Here is a 21183-nt window from a genome sequence, read left to right as displayed (position 1 = left end):
AGCTTTAATAACTAGTCTGGTCTTTTAGGTCAAGTCTAGAATAGAGGTCTAGTTGTCTTAGGCATCATAGCTTAGAATAGGTGCGAATAACTACGTTGCTTTGATTCTCGTGGAGGCGGGGATACGTAGGCGGCTTTGGATGAATACCAGACTATCCAAACAATTGGACCAAATTGTTTAGAGTGTAGGGTTTGTTTTGTTGCGTCGTTTGTGGTATCAAGTTATATTGCATGTTTTGTTGTATTTTCTTACTTTCCTGTATAAACTTTATACCTTTAGCTGTAGCATTCATGTATTTGTCCCCCAGAACTTAGACACACACTAGGCATGTCACTCATAACCTAGCAATGCTTTGGTGACACTTCTTTTATTTATTTTGCGCGTGCTTATTATTTCATCCCTGAGTCACGCATGATTAGGTAGACGTCTTCTCCGGAATATTTTGTTCCCATTTCACATGATTTTGCCCAAAATTCTTCCGAGTTAATAAAAATGGCATAAGAGACAAAGTGCTTGCACTCGGATGAATTGGGGTGCTCTTCGGACCTTCTCCATTCATAATCAGGCACGAGCCCATATATGTTTCTGGTTTTCCATTGCACAGAGGATTTGTTTTTGGGGTTCCATTGCCTATCCATGGATGGCGACTCTGAGTTATGTTAGGTACGTCTTAGTTTCGAGCCTTTGCTCCGGATCAAGATGTATCTCATTCATTTTGTATTACCACTCGTGCTATGCTGTGAGGGTGGCACCTATTTCGAGAGTTCCTTAGTAGAGCTCTCCTTCACATGTGGAGATCTTTGAGGATTGTAGGGGACTCGTTCCTCAGCACTATTTTCCTCGGGTCGGGGTCCACAGAGATCATGCAAGATAACTTCTCATGAGATTCTCTACATAAAAATGTGAAGAAAAGATAACCCTAAACATGCTTTTCTAGTTCTTAGATAACAAAAATGAAGAAAGCCTACCATTGATCTTGAATCCTTGTCTCTAGGGCTGGTAATCTAAGATATAGGCTTCGTCCAGCCCTTTATATGCTTTAGAAAATTCGAAGACCAAAGAATATAGCCTAAATCGATATATATTGAAGATGAGAAGATATCAAAGTGTGCTTTAATGGAGGACACTTGAAAGTGATGAATTGTGGCCCAAAAAGAAGTGAGATGAATTTTCTTAAAGGGGGGAGAGTGTTGAACGAATTTTTCAGCCCTTTCCTAAGGTTGAATTGATTTGCTTTATAGAAAAAGCTAGGGTTTGCAAATAATAGGTAGTGTCCTTTGTGAGGAGTCTCAGCTTAGCTAGTTTCTTATTTCTCTTCCTTATCTTTCATTCCTTTTAGTTCCCAAATCAACTTAAATTCTAATTGTGATTACTTGCAAACCAAAGCATATATTTTGCATAACGTAGATCTTTCAAGACTCTTCTAGAAGCTCTCATACAATGGAAACAACATATATGTGAAAGATTCTCGTCCAAAAAAGACTGCCTAACGTTAGAGCTCATTTATTACCTATTTACGGGCAGAATCAAGAAACGTCGTAAACTAGAAAGTTGTACATCTTTTCGAGAAGTGCGAAACAAGTAAAATTTGTAAATTTTTGGATGAGAAGGTAAAAGGTTATGGCTGTTTTACTAGCCTGACCATACTAGCCCTTTCTAATTATAACTCTTCCTTCTTTTTGTTCTTTTTTTTTCAAAACATATCAAATATGACATCACCATCCCACCTCATCCATGTTGGGCACCTAACTAAGTGGACCACCAATGTGGGGCACCCACTTATATGGCCAACCCACATGGGTGGGTCCACTTGGGCCCCTTCCTATGTGGGCTTTGCTCAATGGGCCTTCTCACATGGGTTTTAGGTTTTTTTATAAAAATTTAATAAAATTCTTTTAAATTCAATATTTTATGGATAAACCGAACCTATGTGACCTTTATGGTGCACCCTTAACATATGGTTGAGCCATCTCACTTGGGAAAAATAAATTTTTGGACCCAAACGCTCTCATTTGGCCAATACGCACCCGAAATGGGACCAAAATGCGTTCAAATCAAGTTGCCCTTAAAGGAGGAGTTAAAAATGGAAAGTCTTTGTAAGCCAAATGGTTCCCACCTTAGCAATTCCCATCTTATTTTGATGATTCCAATACACAAGTGATTTAAGATCACTAATGAGTTTGATTGTCTAAGTTGTAGATCATGATTGCTTAAAGACAAGATTGCTTGGATTGAGGCCAAGAAGCTCTCATTGGACCACATTATGAAGGCCAAAGACATTGGAAATCCAAGACGAATGAAGACATAAAGAATCGCAATTGAAGATCGAAGTTATTTTAGAATGTATATGATCCAATCTTAGTTTAGATTTTAAGAGGCATAAATTAAGTTAATCTCACACACCCTAAATGTTTAAGAGATTGTCCTTGTGGTGTTCCAACACTTTGGAACCTTCATAACAATCCCAACTTGGTGTAAAGTTGGAAGCTCAAAAATATGAATTGAAAATCTGCTTGACATAGGCTTCTTGGAACTCCGAGAGAATTCTCGGAGCTCCGAGCTCGGAACTCCGAGAAATCCTCGGAGCTCCGAGAAATGGTCCAGTAACATTTTTCCAATTTCTGTTTGTATTCTCGGAACTCCGAGTTTCTCGGAACTCTGAGAAAATTTCTCGGAACTCCGAGAAGACTATAATGAGAAGAATTATATCCATTGGTGTTTTTGCCAGAATTACCACTGTGCCACCAAACGGTCATATTTGGGTTTTTCTATATATATGGGTATTCCCAACTTCCAAATCATCAATCCTATCACTCAAAAACTTCATTTGAACATCCAAAGAGTGATTAAAGCTTGTTTATGCCTCTCATCCTCTAAGATTAGGATTTGGATCAATAGGCTCAAATTTGTACATCTTCTACAATTTGTAAACCCTTGTGAGGGATTTTTTCTTTCCTTCTTTCTTATTCAAGAACATTGTATCCGGGCGAGTGTTCGGAGAAGCGGAGCCCACTCTCCATGGTGAGGATTGCCACCAAGGTTAAAGCATTCGGAATTGTAATCGGCACCGATCTTCGCCGAAGTTAAGAAGATCAAATAGTGAAGCCATCAACGGGTTTGGTTGGTGGAGTGGAGTAGGCCTCGCGTTTTGAGGACCGAACCACTTTAAATCTCGGGTGCATTCTCTCTTATCTCTTGCCTCTCTTTTATTTGCACTTAGGATTTAACTTGTTGTGCTTGATTTTCATATTTGATCTCTTAATCTTCAAAATTGGGTTAGAAGTTTTCAAAAGGTTAAAACTTGTTAGCAACCTAATTTTACCTCCTCATTAGTTGCCGTACTCGGGACCACCCTTGGTATTTCACTTGGTATCAGAGCCTTGGCTCTTAAAAGATTTTCTTTTCTTAAAAATCTTTGGTAAATTTTTCTTTAAAATTTCAAACAAGGGAAATATCATAAGATCTTTGGCAACTTTTATTTGTGAAATGGCAAATATAAATGGAACCGGACTTCCGGAAGGCCATTCCACAACTAGACCTCCTTACTTCAATGGGTCCAACTATGGACATTGGAAAACAAGGATGCTCATCTATCTCCTTTTGATAGATGTGGAACTTTGGCATATTATTGAAAATTGATACATTTTGCCTTCCAAGCCATTTGAAGGATGGAATGTTGAAGAGAAAAGGCATGGAAATTTAAATTACAAAGCTATAAATTCGTTATTTTACGCCTTATCTACGGAGGAGTTTAATAGAGTAGCTCTTTTTTATTCTGCCAAGCTTATTTGGGATACTCTTGCCGTCACCCATGAGGGAACATCACAAGTCAAGGATTCCAAAATAAACTTGTTAAAGAGCAAATATGAAATGTTTAGAATGGGTCAAAATGAAACTATTTCCGAAATGTATACCCGATTTTCTAAAATTTCAAATGAATTAGCTAATCTTGGTAAATCTTATCCTACTGATGAGTTTGTGAGTAAGTTGCTTAGGTCACTTCCTCCATATTGGGATCCAAAGGTCACCGCCATCCAAGAATCAAAAGATCTCAAGACGCTAACTATGGAGGAGCTTGTAGGATCTCTTATCACTCATGAGATGCTCCTCTGTAGCCGTCAAGAAGAGAAGAAGCCGAAGGAGAAAGAAAGAGAAAGTCGATCTCTAGCTCTAAAGGCCTCCAAGACGGACTCATCATCCTCAAGTGAAGCGGATAGTGATGAGGAAGAAGCGTTAAGAAAATTTAAAAGCTTATGGAGAAAGAAACATAAGAAGGATAAAAAGAAGAAGAAAGAAGAAAATGAAGTAGATGGAGGAATAAAGTGTTACAATTGCAAGAAGACGGGACACAAAAGACCAGATTGTCCACTTCTCAAGTCATCTTCCTCAAAGTACATGGGAAAGAAGGATTAGAAGAAGAACAAGGCTCTTGTAGCCGGTTGGGATGCTTCTAGCACCTCGGGAAAGAGCTCAAGTGAAGGGGAAGATAATAAAGATGACATTTGCCTCATGGCACTCTCCCATGAAGTTGAGGTAAACTCTAACTCCTCTTGTAATTCATCAAGTAGTGATAGTGGAGATATATCTTATGATGAATTGTGCATAACCTTGCATTCTCAAATTTCAAAAAATAAAGTTCAAAAAAATCTATTTCAAAATTAGAAAATGAACTTAATACTTTGAAAAATGAGTCATTTTCGTCCATATTTAAATCTCAAGCACAACTTGAAAATTTTAAACTTGAGATTGAAATCCTTAAGGGTTGTTTGGATGAGAAAACTTGCCAAATTGCTAAACTCCAAAATATGGCAAGCTCTTCCAAATCTTATGAAGATGAATTTAATGATTTTTTAAATAAAATAACACATCTTCATAATGAAAATGAAAGGTTAAGATTATGTCTCCATGGATTCCTAAATGGTGACAAAATTATTGATATAATCTTGAAGAAGAATAGTCACAAACCTAATCATGTATCTTATGATAGGACTAGTCTATCTAACCCCCATGTTAGATGCCATTATTATGGAATTAATGGTCATTACCAATTCCAATGTGCATCTAAAATTAGGGATTGTGGTGGAACCAAGAAATCTTGGGTTCTCAAAGCCCCCATATGATTCTATTCATATGTGCTTAGATTAAGGGTTTAAACTTAAAATTGAATATCTTTTTATAGTTATTTAAAATCCCCTCTTGTATTGAATTTGTTTTCCAAATATGGGGAGTTCTATGTTTGTCTTTTTTCTTGAAAAAGTGGGAGCTTAAAATTTGTAAATTTCATCACCCTTGATTTTCTTTTACCCCATCTTTTTTATAGATGCCAAAGGGGGAGAGAAATCTAGTGTAAGGAAATATAGGTTGCTTTAATTGGAAAATCTCTTGTGCTCGTCATCATCAAAAAGGGGGAGATTGTAAGCCCAATGATTCCCATCTTATTTTGATGATTCCAATACACAAGTGATTTAAGATCACTAATGAGTTTGATTGTCTAAGTTGTAGATCATGATTGCTTAAAGACAAGATTGCTTGGATTGAGGCCAAGAAGCTCTCATTGGACCACATTATGAAGCCCAAAGACATTGGAGATCCAAGACGAATGAAGACTTGAAGAATCGTAATTGAAGATCAAAGTTATTTTAGAATGTATATGATCCAATCTTAGTTTAGATTTTAAGAGGCATAAATTAAGTTAATCTCACACACCCTAAATGTTTAAGAGATTGTCCTTGTGGTGTTCCAACACTTTGGAACCCTCATAACAATCCCAACTTGGTGTAAAGTTGGAAGCCCAAAAACATGAATTGAAAATCTGCTTGACATAGGCTTCTCAGAACTCTGAGAGAATTCTCGGAGCTCCAAACTCGGAACTCCGAGAAATCCTCGGAGCTCCGAGAAATGGTCCAGTAGCATTTTTCCAATTTCTGTTTGTATTCCCAGAACTCCGAGATCAATTCTCGGAATTTCGAGAATTTCTCGGAACTCCGAGAACACTATAACGGGAAGAATTATATCCGTTGGTGTTTTTGCCAGAATTACCACTATGCCACCAAACGGTCATATTTGGGTTTTTCTATATATATGGGTATTCCCAATTTCCAAATCATCAATCCTAACACTCAAAAACTTCATTTGAACATCCAAAGAGTGATTAAAGCTTGTTTATGCCCTCTGATCCTCTAAGATTAGGATTTGGATCATTAGGCTCAAATTTGTACATCTTCTACAATTTGTAAACCCTTGTGAGGGATTTTTTGTTTCTTTCTTTCTTATTCAAGAACATTGTATTCGGGTGAGTGTTCGGAGAAGCGGAGCCCACTCTCCGTGGTAAGGATTGCCACCAAGGTTAAAGCATTCGGAATTGTAATCGGCACCGATCTTCGCCGGAGTTAAGAAGATCAAATAGTGAAGCCATCAACGGGATGGAGATGAGGTCTTCGGCGGGCTGAGTCCCCTGGGCTTCGTCTCTCAGATCGAGTAGCTCAATCTGCAGCGATTCTGACGCATGTTTGCCCTTGAGTGCCATGGCATAGCACTCCCTGGACTGTGGTTGATCTCCCCTGACTTCTCCCACGCCGTTTGGCGTTATAAACTTCATTTTCTGGTGATTTGCTGAAGCGACGGCGCGGATTAGATTCTGGCCGGGTCGTCCCAAGATAGCGTTATAGACCGAAGTGGCCCTCACTACCAGGAAGTTGACCATTGAGAAGGCTTGACAGGGCGGCTCTCTGACGAGAACTAGGAGTTCAATCTGTCCTTCCACTTTCATGACCTCCCCTTAGAAACCGAACAGATTGGAGTTCGCCGGCCTTCAGCGGTCGTCTCCTATCATCATTTTCTCGAAAGCATGATAGTACAGGATATCAGCCGAACTCCCGTTGTCGACAAGGATTTTCTTCAATTCACAGTTCGCGACGAGCATTGTTAGGACCAGCGCGTCGTCGTGAGGTAGTATTAAGTTGTCGAGATCCGCATCTGAAAAAGGAGATTTCATTCTCCGTCTTCATCTTTTTGCTGCATGTGTGCACGGCATTGACTCGGCATGCGTAGGCTTTTCGAACAGCAGATGATGTGCCCCCGGCTGCCGGCCCGCCCATAATTGTGTTGATGACCCCCTTGGGCTGGGATCGGTGCGCCTCTGGCTGTGGACTGGATGGCGGGGGAGATTGATTCCGTGCATGGGGCGGCTGCGACCGTCGGGGGCTCTGGCCCTAGAGACTCTTCTCCCTGCACTCTCTTCTGTGGCCGCCATCTTTGACATACTTTTTCAAGTACCCCCGACCAATCAGCAGCTCAATTTCTTCCTTAAGCTGCCAGCACTCGTCTGTGTCGTGCTCGTGGTCCCTGTGGAACCGACAATACTTCGACTTGTCTCTCTTATTTCCCTTGGAGATCATTCTGGTCGGCCACCTTACAAATTCTTCTCCTCGGATTGCGGCCAATATGTGTCTCCGGGAGGTGTTGAGAGGAGTAAAGTTTTCCTCCCTCCTCTGGGGGGACCTCTCTTTTCTGGGGGCTTTATCATCCCTATGCTGATTGGTAGGGTTCTTTTCTTCGGAGGTTCTCCTCCGGTTTGAGTCTAAGGCCGCTAGAGTCTCTTCCACGGCTATATATTCCTCGCCCCCTGCCATCAGATCCGCCAGTGAGTGCGGGTTCTGGCGGGCAACTAATCGGCGGAAATCGTTGGATTTGGTGTGTGCGAGGAGCGCATTCATGGCGGCTGATGGATCCAAATTCGGCACTTGAAGAGCCTCTCTATTGTAACGGCTGACGAATGTTTTCAGATGTTCATTATCCTCCTCTGCAAGGCCACCAAGGATGCTGTTGTTTTCCTTGGCCTCCGACTGCTCATAAAATGGCTGACCAGGTCATCCCCAAAGTTCTCAAAGTTGCTAATGGAGTTCGGCTTGATCCTCGAGTACCAGTCTCGGGCTGCACCGGTCAGTGTGGTCGGGAATGCCCTGCAGAGGAATCCATCAGAGGCGCCGTGGAGGAGCATCATAGTCCTGAACGTCTCCAGGTGGTCCACAGGGTCGGTGGTTCCGTCATATTGTGGAACCGTCGGCATTTTGAACCCTCTGAGTTCTGGTGCGTTCATAACATTATTGGTAAACAGAGGTTTGCTTGAGTACGTCTTCGCAGCGGGCCTGCCTTGATCCTTTGCCAACTCTTCTATGCGCTGGTCTATCTCTTCTATCCTCCGTAGCATTGGATCAGCCCTCTAGTTTGTACGGCCTAGTGATTTATTTTTCTCTACTGAGGGGCTCGCAGCAGAGCCGGAATGACTTTGCGGACTCCTTTGATGATGCCGGGATTTTTCCTGCAGCGACGGTCTTCCTTGGCTTGGTGCTTTTAAGCGGAGCGAGATCGTGACCTCCGGCGGTGGTGAGCCTCTGTATGGGCATGCCTGGTTTTGGAATGATGGACTCGCCTTGTGGAGTGGTGGGGGGTCCGGTCTCAACTACGGCGCGCTGGCTCTCCCCTTTGGGTACTCGACCTATCCTGTACAGGTCGTGGGGCCTCTGGGGGATGCCGGGGAGGTGCTTGGATCAGATGTTGGTATTGATCGACAAGAGCAGTCAACTGTTGAAAGAGGGCTTGCACTTGATCCGGAGTGGGAGTGGGATTGAGATGTTCCGAATGAGCCAGGCTCTGCTCTACTGTTGCAGAGGGAGCTACTACCTGCGAGGCGATTCGGTCACTTCAAACCCCGCGAGGTACTACAGCTCGGGTAGTTCGTGCAGTTGGTACCCGAGCACTCTTCCGCCCTGCCATTTTGTATAGGGGATTCGAACAGCTTTTAGTTCGGGTCCCACGGATGGCGCCAATCTGTTAGGCCTAAAATCGGTAACAGATACGGCAGTGACGTAAGAGCTGAGCTGGAGGATCTGAGGAGCTGAAGTAAAGGAACTGAGTCCTGCACAAGAGCGCACGAGGTCAGAAGACCAACCTGGAGTCGTTGCTCCGGACGGGCCCGTCGACACTTAAGTCAGTATGAGCAGGAGTGCAGAGCCAAAAATTTAAGAGTGGTAGCTTAGAATTCATTACCCACTACTTTGAGCCTTGAAAGGCCTTTCATAGAGGGAGGCCTGGGGTAGTTGGATTACCTACCCCAGGACAGGTGTCGGTCCTTCTGTGGGTTTAGGTTTACCTACCCTCAGGTAATTACCGGATGACCCCTGGACAGATGTCGAATTCGTGGTGGACCCTTCCGGGGCCACGTGTCGACAACTCAATAGTTGTTGTTTTTCATCCCCCATCATATCCCATATCTTTCTCACAAGATTTCCTCCAATTTATTTCCAATGTCATAAATAAAACCTTTCACAAGGTTTCATATTCCAAGAACACTATCTCAAGGTGGGTTTTCTTATTAATCTCTGTTAGTACTTCTTTTACCCAATCTCAGCTCTATTTCCTGATTATGGTATCCACATACATTTGTTTGCTTTATCTACAATTTTTCCTAGCGTTTTTTTTTCTTTCAAGTTTTGGTAAGGTTTTTCATGATTTTCAGCTGAACTTTCTCTTCATCATTTTATTTCTTACATGAATTCGTCTTCGATCCGTCTTCAACGCATCTGTTCGTTTTTTTTCCTTGCAAGCATAATCAGAGGATAAATTTTTTTTTTTTTAAAAATCCAAAAATCGGATATTACTTTAACTTGGTTAGCACCCGTAGCCTTATGATGCATGCACAATACCCTATTTTTTTAGAAATATTTAGGCCCTGTTTGATTTTTAGAACCGATTGTAACTCTAAAACTGATTATTGGAATCACATATTTGTGTTTAATTTTGAGTCCAATAATCAGCTTTTGACTCAAAATCCAAAACAAACAAGGCTTACGAAAAATTTGAGATTTTATCTGAAGCCTGATGAAGTGGTTTAGATCATCCGATAACATTGAGTTGGTGATAAATAGTTAATTTGTAACAGGTTCCCACAAGTTAAATGGATCCAATAACTATAGTTGGAACTTGGAAGGAATTTGGTTCCAAAGGCCATGTTTGTTTTGGATTTTGAAAACCAATTTGGAGTCCAAAACTGATTATTGGAGACAATTTTCTTTTATAGGTAAGCTAGGATTAAATCTCCAAACTCCAAGTTGAAGAACAAAGCCGTGCCCAATTGAGCTAGAGGCTCAATCTCTATTGCACTCAAATTTACGTTTAATTTTGAGTCCAAATAATCAGTTTTGTACACAACCGATTCTCAAAATCCAAAACATATAGAGCATAAGGCCTGTGATTTCAGGAATTGAACCAAAACAAACTGGGCTTAACGGCATGCTTGGAAACTGGGAAAAAAATTTCCTGAATTTTCATGATAAATCTGTCTCCCCAGTGGAGAAGAGGCTAAAGTCGGTAGGACTTCATTCTCCCTTGCATCATAATTTTTTTCACAATTATAGAAGTATCAGTAGCGTTTCAAAGAGTACAAGTTTGTTAAAGCTCTGTTCCTTTTGGATATTGAGAAAATTGCGTTTAATTTTTTTCACAATTATAGAAGTATCAGTAGCGTTTCAAAGAGTACAAGTTGTTAAAGCTCTGTTCTTTTTTAGGACTGAAAATTGCGTTTAATTTTTAATCCAATAATCAATTTTGGACTCAATCAAAAGCGTATCCAAAACAAATAAGGGCTTAAAGTAGAAGGATTCAAACTTATTAAATGTTTGTTATCAGTTGGTGAGCACATAAACAAGAGCTACTTGATTGTACATAGCCTTCTTAAATCAGTAGGCCCATTAAATCCTGACAAGCCCTCTTCTTTTATTTTGTTGCTTCTATCCACATAATCATGAATTCATAGACATACGAAATATTGTTATTCTTTTTCCTTTTTTTTTCCAAAGGAACAACAGGCTTACGGATTTGTCTACTTACTGTGAGCAAAGAGTTCTTTCTAACCTTTATTTTTTCTTTTTCTTCTTTCTCTCAGCCACTACAGTTTCAGCTACATTTGGCTTTCATTTTACTACCAACTCCTTTGTTAAAGAAACATTTTGGTATGATATTGAGATTTATCACTGGACGGTTGCCATGGATATAGGGCTATAGGCATTATTGTTGCGGCATTACATGGAACCAATCTATCTTATTCGTCGCCCTGTGCATCGCACGGGTCGGAAACTAGTTATCCCAATGGGGAAAAGTGCCGTCCACTGGTGGGAGGGACGAATTTGCTAACTTTCATTTTCTAAGTACAAACCCACGTGAATTTCCTAGGCAAGCACAACAGTGTCATGCTACCAAAGCCTCCCCAAATACAAAGAAACCCCAACCGTACATGTGGCACCATTAAAGCATATTTGGCAGGCAACGCTTGATCCAGTGGTCCACCATCTATTGGCTCTCAAAATCCCAAAAAAGTAGTGCTTTAGGCTGGTATTCCGCCATATCATGCAAATTGGGCATTTCATTTAACATCCAATGGGGAACGTTCCAATTGGGCAATTAGGACATCCCCAATTGTCATCTGTTCTTGAATGAACGGTTGAGATTGCCTGATTAGTACAATTTTTGGGCTGTGGCCCCATCACTAGAGCAGGAAGAAGAACCCTAAACCCAATAGGCCGATATATATATATATATATATATATATATATATATATGAGAAAAGTGTAGCTACACATACGTGTAGCTAACTTAGCTACACCAACGGCTTAAAATACAGTGGGCCCCACATTGTTTGGGTGATGCAAACCATTCATTTGATGGGCCCTCATATAGATAGGGTGTGCCCAAAAAATCAGCTCTATAGGATCATCCCAACCCTACGATTTGTGGAGGCAAAAATGGACGCGTAAAAACCTTCACAAATCTGTCCATTTTTGCCTCCACAGTTTGAAGGGTGGGATGATCCTATGGAGCTGATTTTTTGGGCACACCCTATCAATGTGAGGGTCTATCAAATGAATGGTTTGGATCACCCAAACAATGTGGGCCCACTGTATTTTAAGCCGTTGGTGTAGCTAAGTTAGCTACACGTATGTGTAGCTTCACTTAACTCTATATATATATATATATATATATATATATAAAGAGAAAACGGTTCCTACACATGTGTAGAGAGTTCTCTGCACACTAGCTTAAAATACAGTGGGCCCACATTGTGTTGGGTGATCCAAGCCATCCATTTTAAAGGCCCTCACATAGATAGGGTGTCTACAAAAAATCAGATCCATAAGATCATCCCAACCCTACGATTTGTGGAGGTAAAATGGATGTCTTTAAACCTTCATAAATTAGTTCATTTTTTGCCTCCAAACTTCGAATGGTTTGGATGATCCTATGGATCTGATTTTTTGTGGACACCCTATCTATGAGAGGGCCTTAAAAATGAATGGTTTGGATCACCCAAATAATGTGGCCCCCACTGTATTTTAAGCTAGTGTGTAGATAACTTATCTACACATGTGTGTAGGAACCGTTTTCTCATATATATATATATATATATATATATATAGAGAGAGAGAGAGAGAGAGAGAGGAAACTGTTGGTGAGGTTAAGCTCACCAAACTTATGGTGAGCTAGCTTGCCCAATCACATGGAGGCCCACTTTGTTAGGATGATCCAAAGCATTCATTTGAAAGTCCCTTACATAGATGGGGGGTGTACCAAAAATCAGCTCCATAGGATCATCCTAACCCCTCCATTTGTGGAGGACAAAAATGGAGAGACACAAATCTGCCCCATTTTTGTCCTCCACAAATGGAGGGGTTAGGATGATCTTATGGAGCTGATTTTTGGTACACCCCCTATCTATGACAAGGCCTTGTAAATGAATGGTTTGGATCACTCCCCAAAATGTGGGACCCCATGTGATTGGGCAAGCTAGCTCACCATAAGTTTGGTGACCTTAAGCTCACCAACAGTTTCCTCATACAAAGTTTATGCTAAATTGTGAATAAAGGGTAGTGATTTGAAATTTATAAAAAAGGTGTTGTCAAGTGAGAGAAGAAGGCTTTTAGGACAAATATACTCCTCCTACCTCTTTTTTCTCTCCACCTTTTTGCACTTATCCCTATGCACTTATTACCTTCTCACCTACCACCTTCTTCTTCCTCAAAACTTTTCTAACGTGAAAAACTCCATGGAAGGGTTTTGAAAGTTGCCTTTTACAACAGGGTTTGGTAATCATAAGGGTTTATTTATGATAAACTTATCGAATGAGTGTTACAAAATGCAAAGAAAATGAATTTTGAGCTCAAAACTGAATTTTGTTGTTTTCCCCATTTTCAAGATAAATCCATTTTCTTTGCATTTTTTTATTATAAAACATCAAAATCAAGCTTCAATTTATGGTTGCCTGCATGACACTAAGATCATAATGTATATCCCTACTATCCTTCGAATTTTTACTCAATTTGAAAATAAAAATCTTTGAAATTATCCCTATTCTATTGGCTTCTGTCGGAAGTCCGAACAAAACTTCGGACTTCCGAATGGAAGCCAGTATACATAACCAAAATATTGGTTCCATTCGGAAGTCAGAAAGGTTTGTTCGGACTTCCGAACAAACGTTCGGACTTCCGACGGAAGACAGTCAAACATTGTAGTTCGGTAATTCTCATATGTTAGTGCATCATTTTGGTATTTTTTTCGTAATTTTAATACTTTGCTTCCATTTTTTCGTAATTTTTCATTTAAAACTTAGCACTTCAGCCATAAATCCGTAATGATTACTATTTTTTGCAAGTAATGATTACTATTTTTTGCAATTATGCTTTTGCTAGCCACCTTTGCACCCATATTACTTCTGCATATCTTTGCATCAAAGGATGGGCCACAAGCCGAGAAGTTGCCTCGGCAAAGGTGGCTAGCAAATTCCCATACAAAAAACAGGAAATGTTATCCACACTACTGTATTTTGATGAGGGCACTCCTCATTTAATTAAAAGTACGGTATAGCCCCCCATAGGATGATCCAAAGCGTCAATTAGATGGGCCACAACCTAAATTGGTTGTGTCCCAAAAATTATTTCCATAGGTTGATCCTAACCCTCCGATCTATAGAGGGTTAGGACCAACCCTCTAACATTCTAATCAGAGGGTTAGCATAAACCTACGGAAATGCTTTTTGAAGCACAACCTATTTAGGCTGTGGCCCACTAATGGACGGTTTGGATCATCCTATGGTGCGGACCATACCGTACTTTTAATAAAGTGAGGAGTGTTGGTAGTGCGGATAACATTTCCCAAAAACATCTTAAAAAATACGGCAAAAATCCGGGTGACATGCGGGTCGACCCGGCCCGTACGGGGCCGACGTGAGAACCACATTTTGTACCCCGGAACCACTAGGGAACCAAATTTTATACCTCGGATCCACTAGGGAACCACATTTTATACCCTGGAACCACTAGGGAACCACATTTTATACCTCGGAACCACTACGGAACCACATTTTATACCTCGGAACCACTACGGAACCACATTTTATACCCCAGAACCATTACGGAACCACATTTTATACCTCGGAACCACTATGGAACCACATTTTATACCTCGGAACCACTAGGGAACCACATTTTATACCCTCGAACCACTACTGAACCACATTTTATGCCTCGGAACCACTAGAGAACCACATTTTCTACCCCGGAACCACTAGTGAAACACATTTATACCTCGGAACCACTAAAGAACCACATTTTCTACTCCGGCACCACTAGGGAACCACATTTTCTACTCTAGGACCACTAGGGAACCACATTTTCTACCTCGCAACCACTAGGGAACCACATTTTATACCCCGGAACCACTAAGGAACCACATTTTATACCTCGGAACCACTACAGAAACACATTCTATACTCCGGAACCACTACGGAACCACATTTTCTACTCCGAAACCACTAGGAAACCACATTTTATAACCCGCAACCACTACAGAACCACATTTTCTACCCCGGAACCACTAGGGAACCACATTTTATACCCTGGAACCACTAGAGAACCACAATTTATACCTCGGAACCACTAGGGAACCACATTTTATACCCCGGAACCACTAGGGAACCAGATTTTCTACGCTGGAACCACTACGGAACCACATTTTATACCTCAGAACCACTAGGGAACCACATTTTCTACCCTGGAACCACTTCGGAACTACATTTTATACCCCGGAACCACTAGATTCTAACATGTAACCAAACATGATTGTATGCATAGAGAGAGATAGAGGGAGGTCAAGATAAACATTGCAACCAAACAAAGAATCTCATAAATAGGGTGAAAAAACCAAAGAACAAAAAACATGAAAACAAGAAGAGAAGATGTTAAACCCAACCGAAGCTATGTTTAGCACCCAAATAAGCAATGGAGTTTTTTTTTTAACACTACAATGGTAATAGAGCTTGGAATCATTGGCAATGGAGCTTGAAAACGTTAGCAATAGAGTTTTTTCCAAAACTACAATGGCAATGGCAAGCTTCAAAAACCTTCCATGAAGCCTTGAGGAAGAAGAAGGTGGTAGGTAAATGGCAACCTTCAAAACCCTCTCATGGAGTTTTCCACGTTAGAAATGCCTTGAGGAAGAAGGCGGTAGGTGAGAAGGTAATAGTGTATAGGGATAGGTGAAATAGTGGAGGAAAAAAGAGGTAGGAGGGGTATATTTGTCTTCAAACACATTTTCTCTCACCTCACACCACTTATTTTATAATTTTCAAATCACTACCCTTTATTAACAATTTCCATAAAACTTTGCATTTTTTTAATCATTTGCCCTATTTTTTTTTTTTATTTTTTTTTTATTTTTTGGGTAAGCTTGGGTTAGGCAAGACCCCTACCAGATATCATAACTAAATAAGATAGGAAATTCAATAGTCCAATATTACCTTCAGTTTAAAGGAAAACGACAGCAAAACCCTCAACCCCAAAAGCAACTAAAAAACAAAAAGAAATGCAAAGCTCCGAAATACAAAAAAGAACCCAACAAAGTTCTCACAGACTAAAAACTAAAAACTAAAAACTAAAAAGACGAGATTCTCGAATCAGGTAAACTGTACTTCTTTAACTTTACAAAACATCCTCTCTCACCACAAAACCCGTGCTTTCCACCTCCATATCCAAAAACTCCCTATCGGTTTTGATAACGACACCACCCATCTCACCCTGTGTCAGCTTCTTAGCACGCAAGGCCTCACCCTCCCAATCCGTTCGCATCAATACGACAACAAGAACAGAGATAGCACAAGCCACTTGGGCCGACAAGAGCCCATACCAGAGCCCTCCAAACCCAACTTTTAGGCTAAAAGCCAAACCCACGGCCACCGGAGTGCCCACACAATAAAAGCTAACGAAGTTTATCCGGGCTCCGGTGGCCGGGCGGGCAGTCCCACGCAGAACCCCACAGCCCGTTGTTTGCGGGCAATTTCCAAGCTCGCATAAACCCATGATCGGCATGACTGCAGCCGCGAGTGAAATAACCGATTTGTCCTCGGTGAAAAGAGAGGCCCATCGTTCTCTTAGAAGTGAAGTCCATGTAACGTTCAAAATACCAATCACAAAAGCGCATCCCAATGCCACCATTGCTGCCATTTTGGCCTTATGTGGTTTTCCTGCACCCAGCTCATTCCCCACCTGAAGACAGAGAGTAAATGTATAAAGATACTGAAAAAGATGGACATATTTGAGAAAAACAGAGGAAAGTAAGAACATGATAAGTGTGACATATAAGAGTGGACAGAAAATAAATTTGATGAAAGAATGAGTTGCGTGTCATTCCTTGGTAGCAAAATACAATCAGAACAGAGAAAAATACCAAGAAGAAGAAGAAAAATAGCATTATTTGGTCTGTTTTGGATAACTTTGAAAAGAAAAATATTTCTCAAATTTACTACTTTTCTTTTAAACAGAAAAAAGAAAATAAAGTTAGAACCAACATTATACAACGTTGACTTAAAGAGTCGAACTTCAATTTATGATTGAGTTTTGTTAAGGGGGACTCCTGAGGGTGCGTTGAAAATGTAAATTTAAACATTGTTTGAGAAAAAATATTCAAAAGCCATGAAAATTTATTGTAAATTAACATTTTCAATGTAAATTTACTGTAGATTTACATTTTCAATGCACCTTAAACCCTTTAAGATAATATCACACTAAATTAGCCATAATCATATCATTTCCATATATATCTTTCCAAGAAGAGATTTTCGTCAGAGATGTTTTCCTTTCCATTACAACAATTGTCAATGATATTTCCAAGCACTTTTGTCTTTTACCAAAAATGAGTGTTATTTCAACCATCATTTTCTTCATGAAAACAAACTCATTTTCAGGAAAAGACGGAGAAAGTGGTCCAAATGATGAGAAACTGGGTTGGAATATCATTTTCCTGAAAGCAATCAAACCCAAGATACAACCCAAAAAAAGGAAAAAGATCGATTGCCTGGTGAAAATGAAATACTTAGCCACAATATGATAAATGCAAGAAATCATATAACGCTCCTAACGTATATATTATTACGAAAGAAAGTAAATCTGTTCATTTCTTGATAGCAAAATATCATTTTCCATTAATATAAAGATGAATAAAAGGTGTGGAAATGTCACATCCCTCTCTTGAAAAAGACAGAAACGGGTTTAGAAATCATGGGAAAAAAGAGGGCTGGAGATACCAATAAGCAAAAAGAATGAAATCATTTACCCTGGTAGAAACACAGTTGGCCAAGGCCATGGGCATGGTGTACATGAGGCTAGTGGTTTGAATCAAAATAGCCGTTGTAGCCACGGTCAGTCTTGGATTAGGCAAATACCCAGCCATAACGGTCATAATCTCATACCACCACCACTCCAAACAAATGCTAAAACAACTCGGAAGAGCTAATTCAAACAAAGGCCAAAGTCTCCCAAAAGCTGATCTAGACCAACCCCTCCATGTGAGCTCACAAATACGAGAGAAATAGAGATACCCAACCAAAAACAAAGCCATATTAAGATTAGTAAAAACCTGAGCCATGGCCACACCCGGTACACCAAGCTTTAAAACAAACACAAGGAAGATATTTAATGGAACATGAAAGAGAACTGCGAGGGCAGAGCAATACATCATAGGCTTTGTTACTCCTTGTGAACGGAGATAGACTCGAAGAGGTTGCAGAAAGGCGTTTGTTATCAAATCAGGTAGAGAGTAAAGGCAATAAGTTGCTGCCACTGAAGTGATTTCGAGGTCTTGGCCCATAAAAATCATGATTTTTTCAAGGTTTAACCATAGAACACTGATTGGTATGCTTGCAATTAGAAGCATTACAATTGTTCTTTGTAAAGAGATAGAGATGAGGTCCCAGTTCTTGGATCCGAAGGCCTGGCTACAGACGGGTTCGAGCCCGGAAGCGAGTCCGAGTAGGACAGAGTAACCAGTAATGTTTGTGAAACCAATAGAAAGAGCTCCTCCTGCTAGTTCTAAACTTCCGAGCCTGCCTAAACAGAGTACTGAAACCATGGCTCGTGTGTAGACTACACAGTTCATCGCGGTTATAGGTAGTGCCATGCTCCACAACTCATTCAGCTCATCAAGTACCTGAAATCAAGAATACGAAACAAAATGAAATAAAAACAGAGGAAAGGAAAAGAACCCATGAAAGGTGAGTTGATTATTTTGAGAATGAGGTTTATTTTGCTTCTACCTGAGTTAGAGATGGTGACTTTCGTGGTGATTCTAGTACTTTATCAGCCATTGATGATCGAATGAGAAGAAACAGTAGAAATTCCGGAAAAGGGCTTTTGGGTTTAGTTAAAAGGAAGAAAGATCCAATTCAAAGAGCAGCTCGTAGAAGATTTCTTGGAAAGTGGTGGCAACCCATCTTGCCTTTTGCCATTCAAATATGAAATAAATGGGAGTTTCTTGGCTTGTTAATGGAAGGGAGCGTTATTGCTTGACAGAGGGAGAGGAAACGAGGGAAATTAAAGAGCCAGGGAAGAAGAGCAAGAAGGGTTTTAAGTTTTAAAGCCCATAAATTAATAAAAAAAAGGAAAGGGTTTTAGGGTTGAGAGTGAGAGAATAAAAGATCTTTACACAACTAACTATGGTTAGGATTTAACCGCAGTAGCGCTAGAGAAGCGGCGGGTGGCTACAGGCGGCTTGACTGTCGTTTCTTTTACACATGGCACGTGCGAACCAAGGGCAAGGACACACTTGTCACATGCTTAAACGCCACTATTGGCAGGACAACGTGGTATGTTATTAATTTCTTTAGATCTTCTAAAATTTCTACGTTTTCTTGAATGCGTTTTAATTGCTGGGTTACGTTGTTTTGAATGTAATGGCATGATATTAGAAAAATTTCCACATCTAGAAGCCTTTATATAGCGGTTGATTATTGATGGGTAATAAAACAGCAGCTTATTAGCTGTCGACACGTGGCCCAAGGATGGCCCACCGCATACCCCGCGTCAGCAGGGGTAGTTTGGTAATTACAGCAGAATAGGTGAGCTCGAACCTATTGCTGGCCGACACCTGTCCTGGAGTAATAACTCCTCAACTACACCCGTTTTTCCTCTATAAAAGGGCTTCCAAAGCTCATAAACAGGGTACTAACTTCTCACCCACCACTCTAAAACTCGCTTTGCATTCCTGCTCATACTGACTTGAGTGTCGAAGGGCCTGTCCGGAGTAACACTCCGGGTTGGTCATTCTGACCTCGTTTGCTCTTTGCGCAGGGCTCAGCTACTCAGCTCCCTCCCTCACCTCGGCTTCTCGGGTCCTCCAGCTCGGCTCTTACGTCACTGTCATATCTGTTACCGATTTTCGGCCTAACAGATTGGCGCCATCCGTGGGACCACGGACTAAAGGCTGTTCGAATCCCCTATATACAAAATGGCAGGACGGAAGAGTGCCCGGGTACCGACTGCGCGGGCTACTCGAGTCACGCTACCGCGCATGACTCGTAGTGAGCGAATCGCCTCACAGGTGGTGGCTCATTCTGCTACGGCCGAACTAAGTCCGGCTCGTTTAGACCACCTCAATCCTACTCCTACTCCGGATAAAGTTCAAGCTCTTTTTCAGCAGATGACCGCTCTCGTCGGTCAGTACCAGCAGCTGATCCAAGCGCCTCCCCAACCCCCTCCAGAAGCTTCACGACCTGTCCAGGAAAGGTCAAATACCCACAGGGGAGAGTCAGCGCTCCATGGCGAGGAAAACCGGACTCACCACTCCACCAGGCGAGTCCATCATTCCAGAACAAGGCACGCCCACACAGAACCTCACCACCACCGGAGATCACGGCCCCGCTCTGCACGAAAGCATCGAGCTCAAGAAGACCACGCGTCATAGGAAAAAACTCCGACCTCATCGTAGGAGTCCGAAAAGCCAGTCCGGCGGTGAGCCACTCCGTGGAGAGAAACAGGTCACTGGACCGACCAGACCGTAGAGCTGATCCGATGCTACGGAGAATGGAAGAGATGGACCACCGAATAGAAGAGCTGGCAAAGGATCAGAGCCGGCCCGCTTCTAGGGCGTTCTCAAGCAGAACGCCGTTCACCGACGACGTCATGGGTGCCCCAGCACCCAGAGGATTTAAAATGCCAAACGTCCCGCAATACGACGGGACCACTGACCCTGTGGACCACTTGGAGACGTTCAGGATAATGATGCTCCTCCACGGTGCGTCAGACGGCTTCCTCTGCAGAGCATTCCCGACGACCCTGACTGGTGCGGCAAGGGACTGGTACTCAAGGATCAAACCGAACTCCATCAGCAACTTCGATGACTTCGAGGAAGATCTGGTTCGCCACTTCATGAACAGCCGTAGGCCAAGGAAAACAACAACATCCTTGATGGCCTTGCGATAGGAGGATAATGAACCTCTGAAAGCATTCGTCAGCCGCTTCAACAGGGAGGCGCTCCAAGTGCCAAATCTGGATCCCTCGGCCGCAATGAACGTGCTCCTCGCGGGCGCTAGATCCAACGACTTTCGCCGGTCAATAGCTCGCCAAAATCCGCACTCACTAGCAGATTTAATGGCTGGAGCAGAGGAGTATATAGCAATGGAAGAGACATTGGCGGCCCTAGACTCGAATCGGAGGAGAACCTCTGAAGATAAAAATCCTACCAAGCAGCGTAGGGATGACAAGGCCGTCAGAAGAGAAAAGTCCCCCCAGAGGAGGGAGGAGAACTTTACCCCTCTCAACACCTCTAGGAGAAGCATACTGGCCGCAATCGAGGGAGAAGAATTCG

At 41.6% G+C, this 21183-nt stretch overlaps 1 protein-coding gene across 1 annotated transcript; it reads right to left on the bottom strand.

Annotated features, from left to right (window-relative positions):
- Window positions 1–15818: 15818 nt before the first annotated feature.
- On the bottom strand, window positions 15819–18965 carry LOC143882396 (protein DETOXIFICATION 54-like). Its single transcript, XM_077385919.1, has 3 exons — window positions 18635–18965; window positions 17656–18528; window positions 15819–16589 (listed from the first exon to the last, which is right to left on the bottom strand). Exons 1-3 carry the CDS (start codon window positions 18683–18685, stop codon window positions 16026–16028), a joined length of 1488 nt encoding a protein of 495 aa, XP_077242034.1. The 5' UTR covers window positions 18686–18965; the 3' UTR covers window positions 15819–16025.
- Window positions 18966–21183: the final 2218 nt, after the last annotated feature.

Source organism: Tasmannia lanceolata, unplaced genomic scaffold (assembly GCF_043159265.1).
Source record: "Tasmannia lanceolata isolate RefF3 unplaced genomic scaffold, GAP_Taslan_0.1 ptg000002l, whole genome shotgun sequence".
Classification (NCBI taxonomy): domain Eukaryota; kingdom Viridiplantae; phylum Streptophyta; class Magnoliopsida; order Canellales; family Winteraceae; genus Tasmannia; species Tasmannia lanceolata.
Note: the sequence above shows the minus strand (reverse complement) of the source record. Positions and strands in the feature narration are given on the sequence as shown.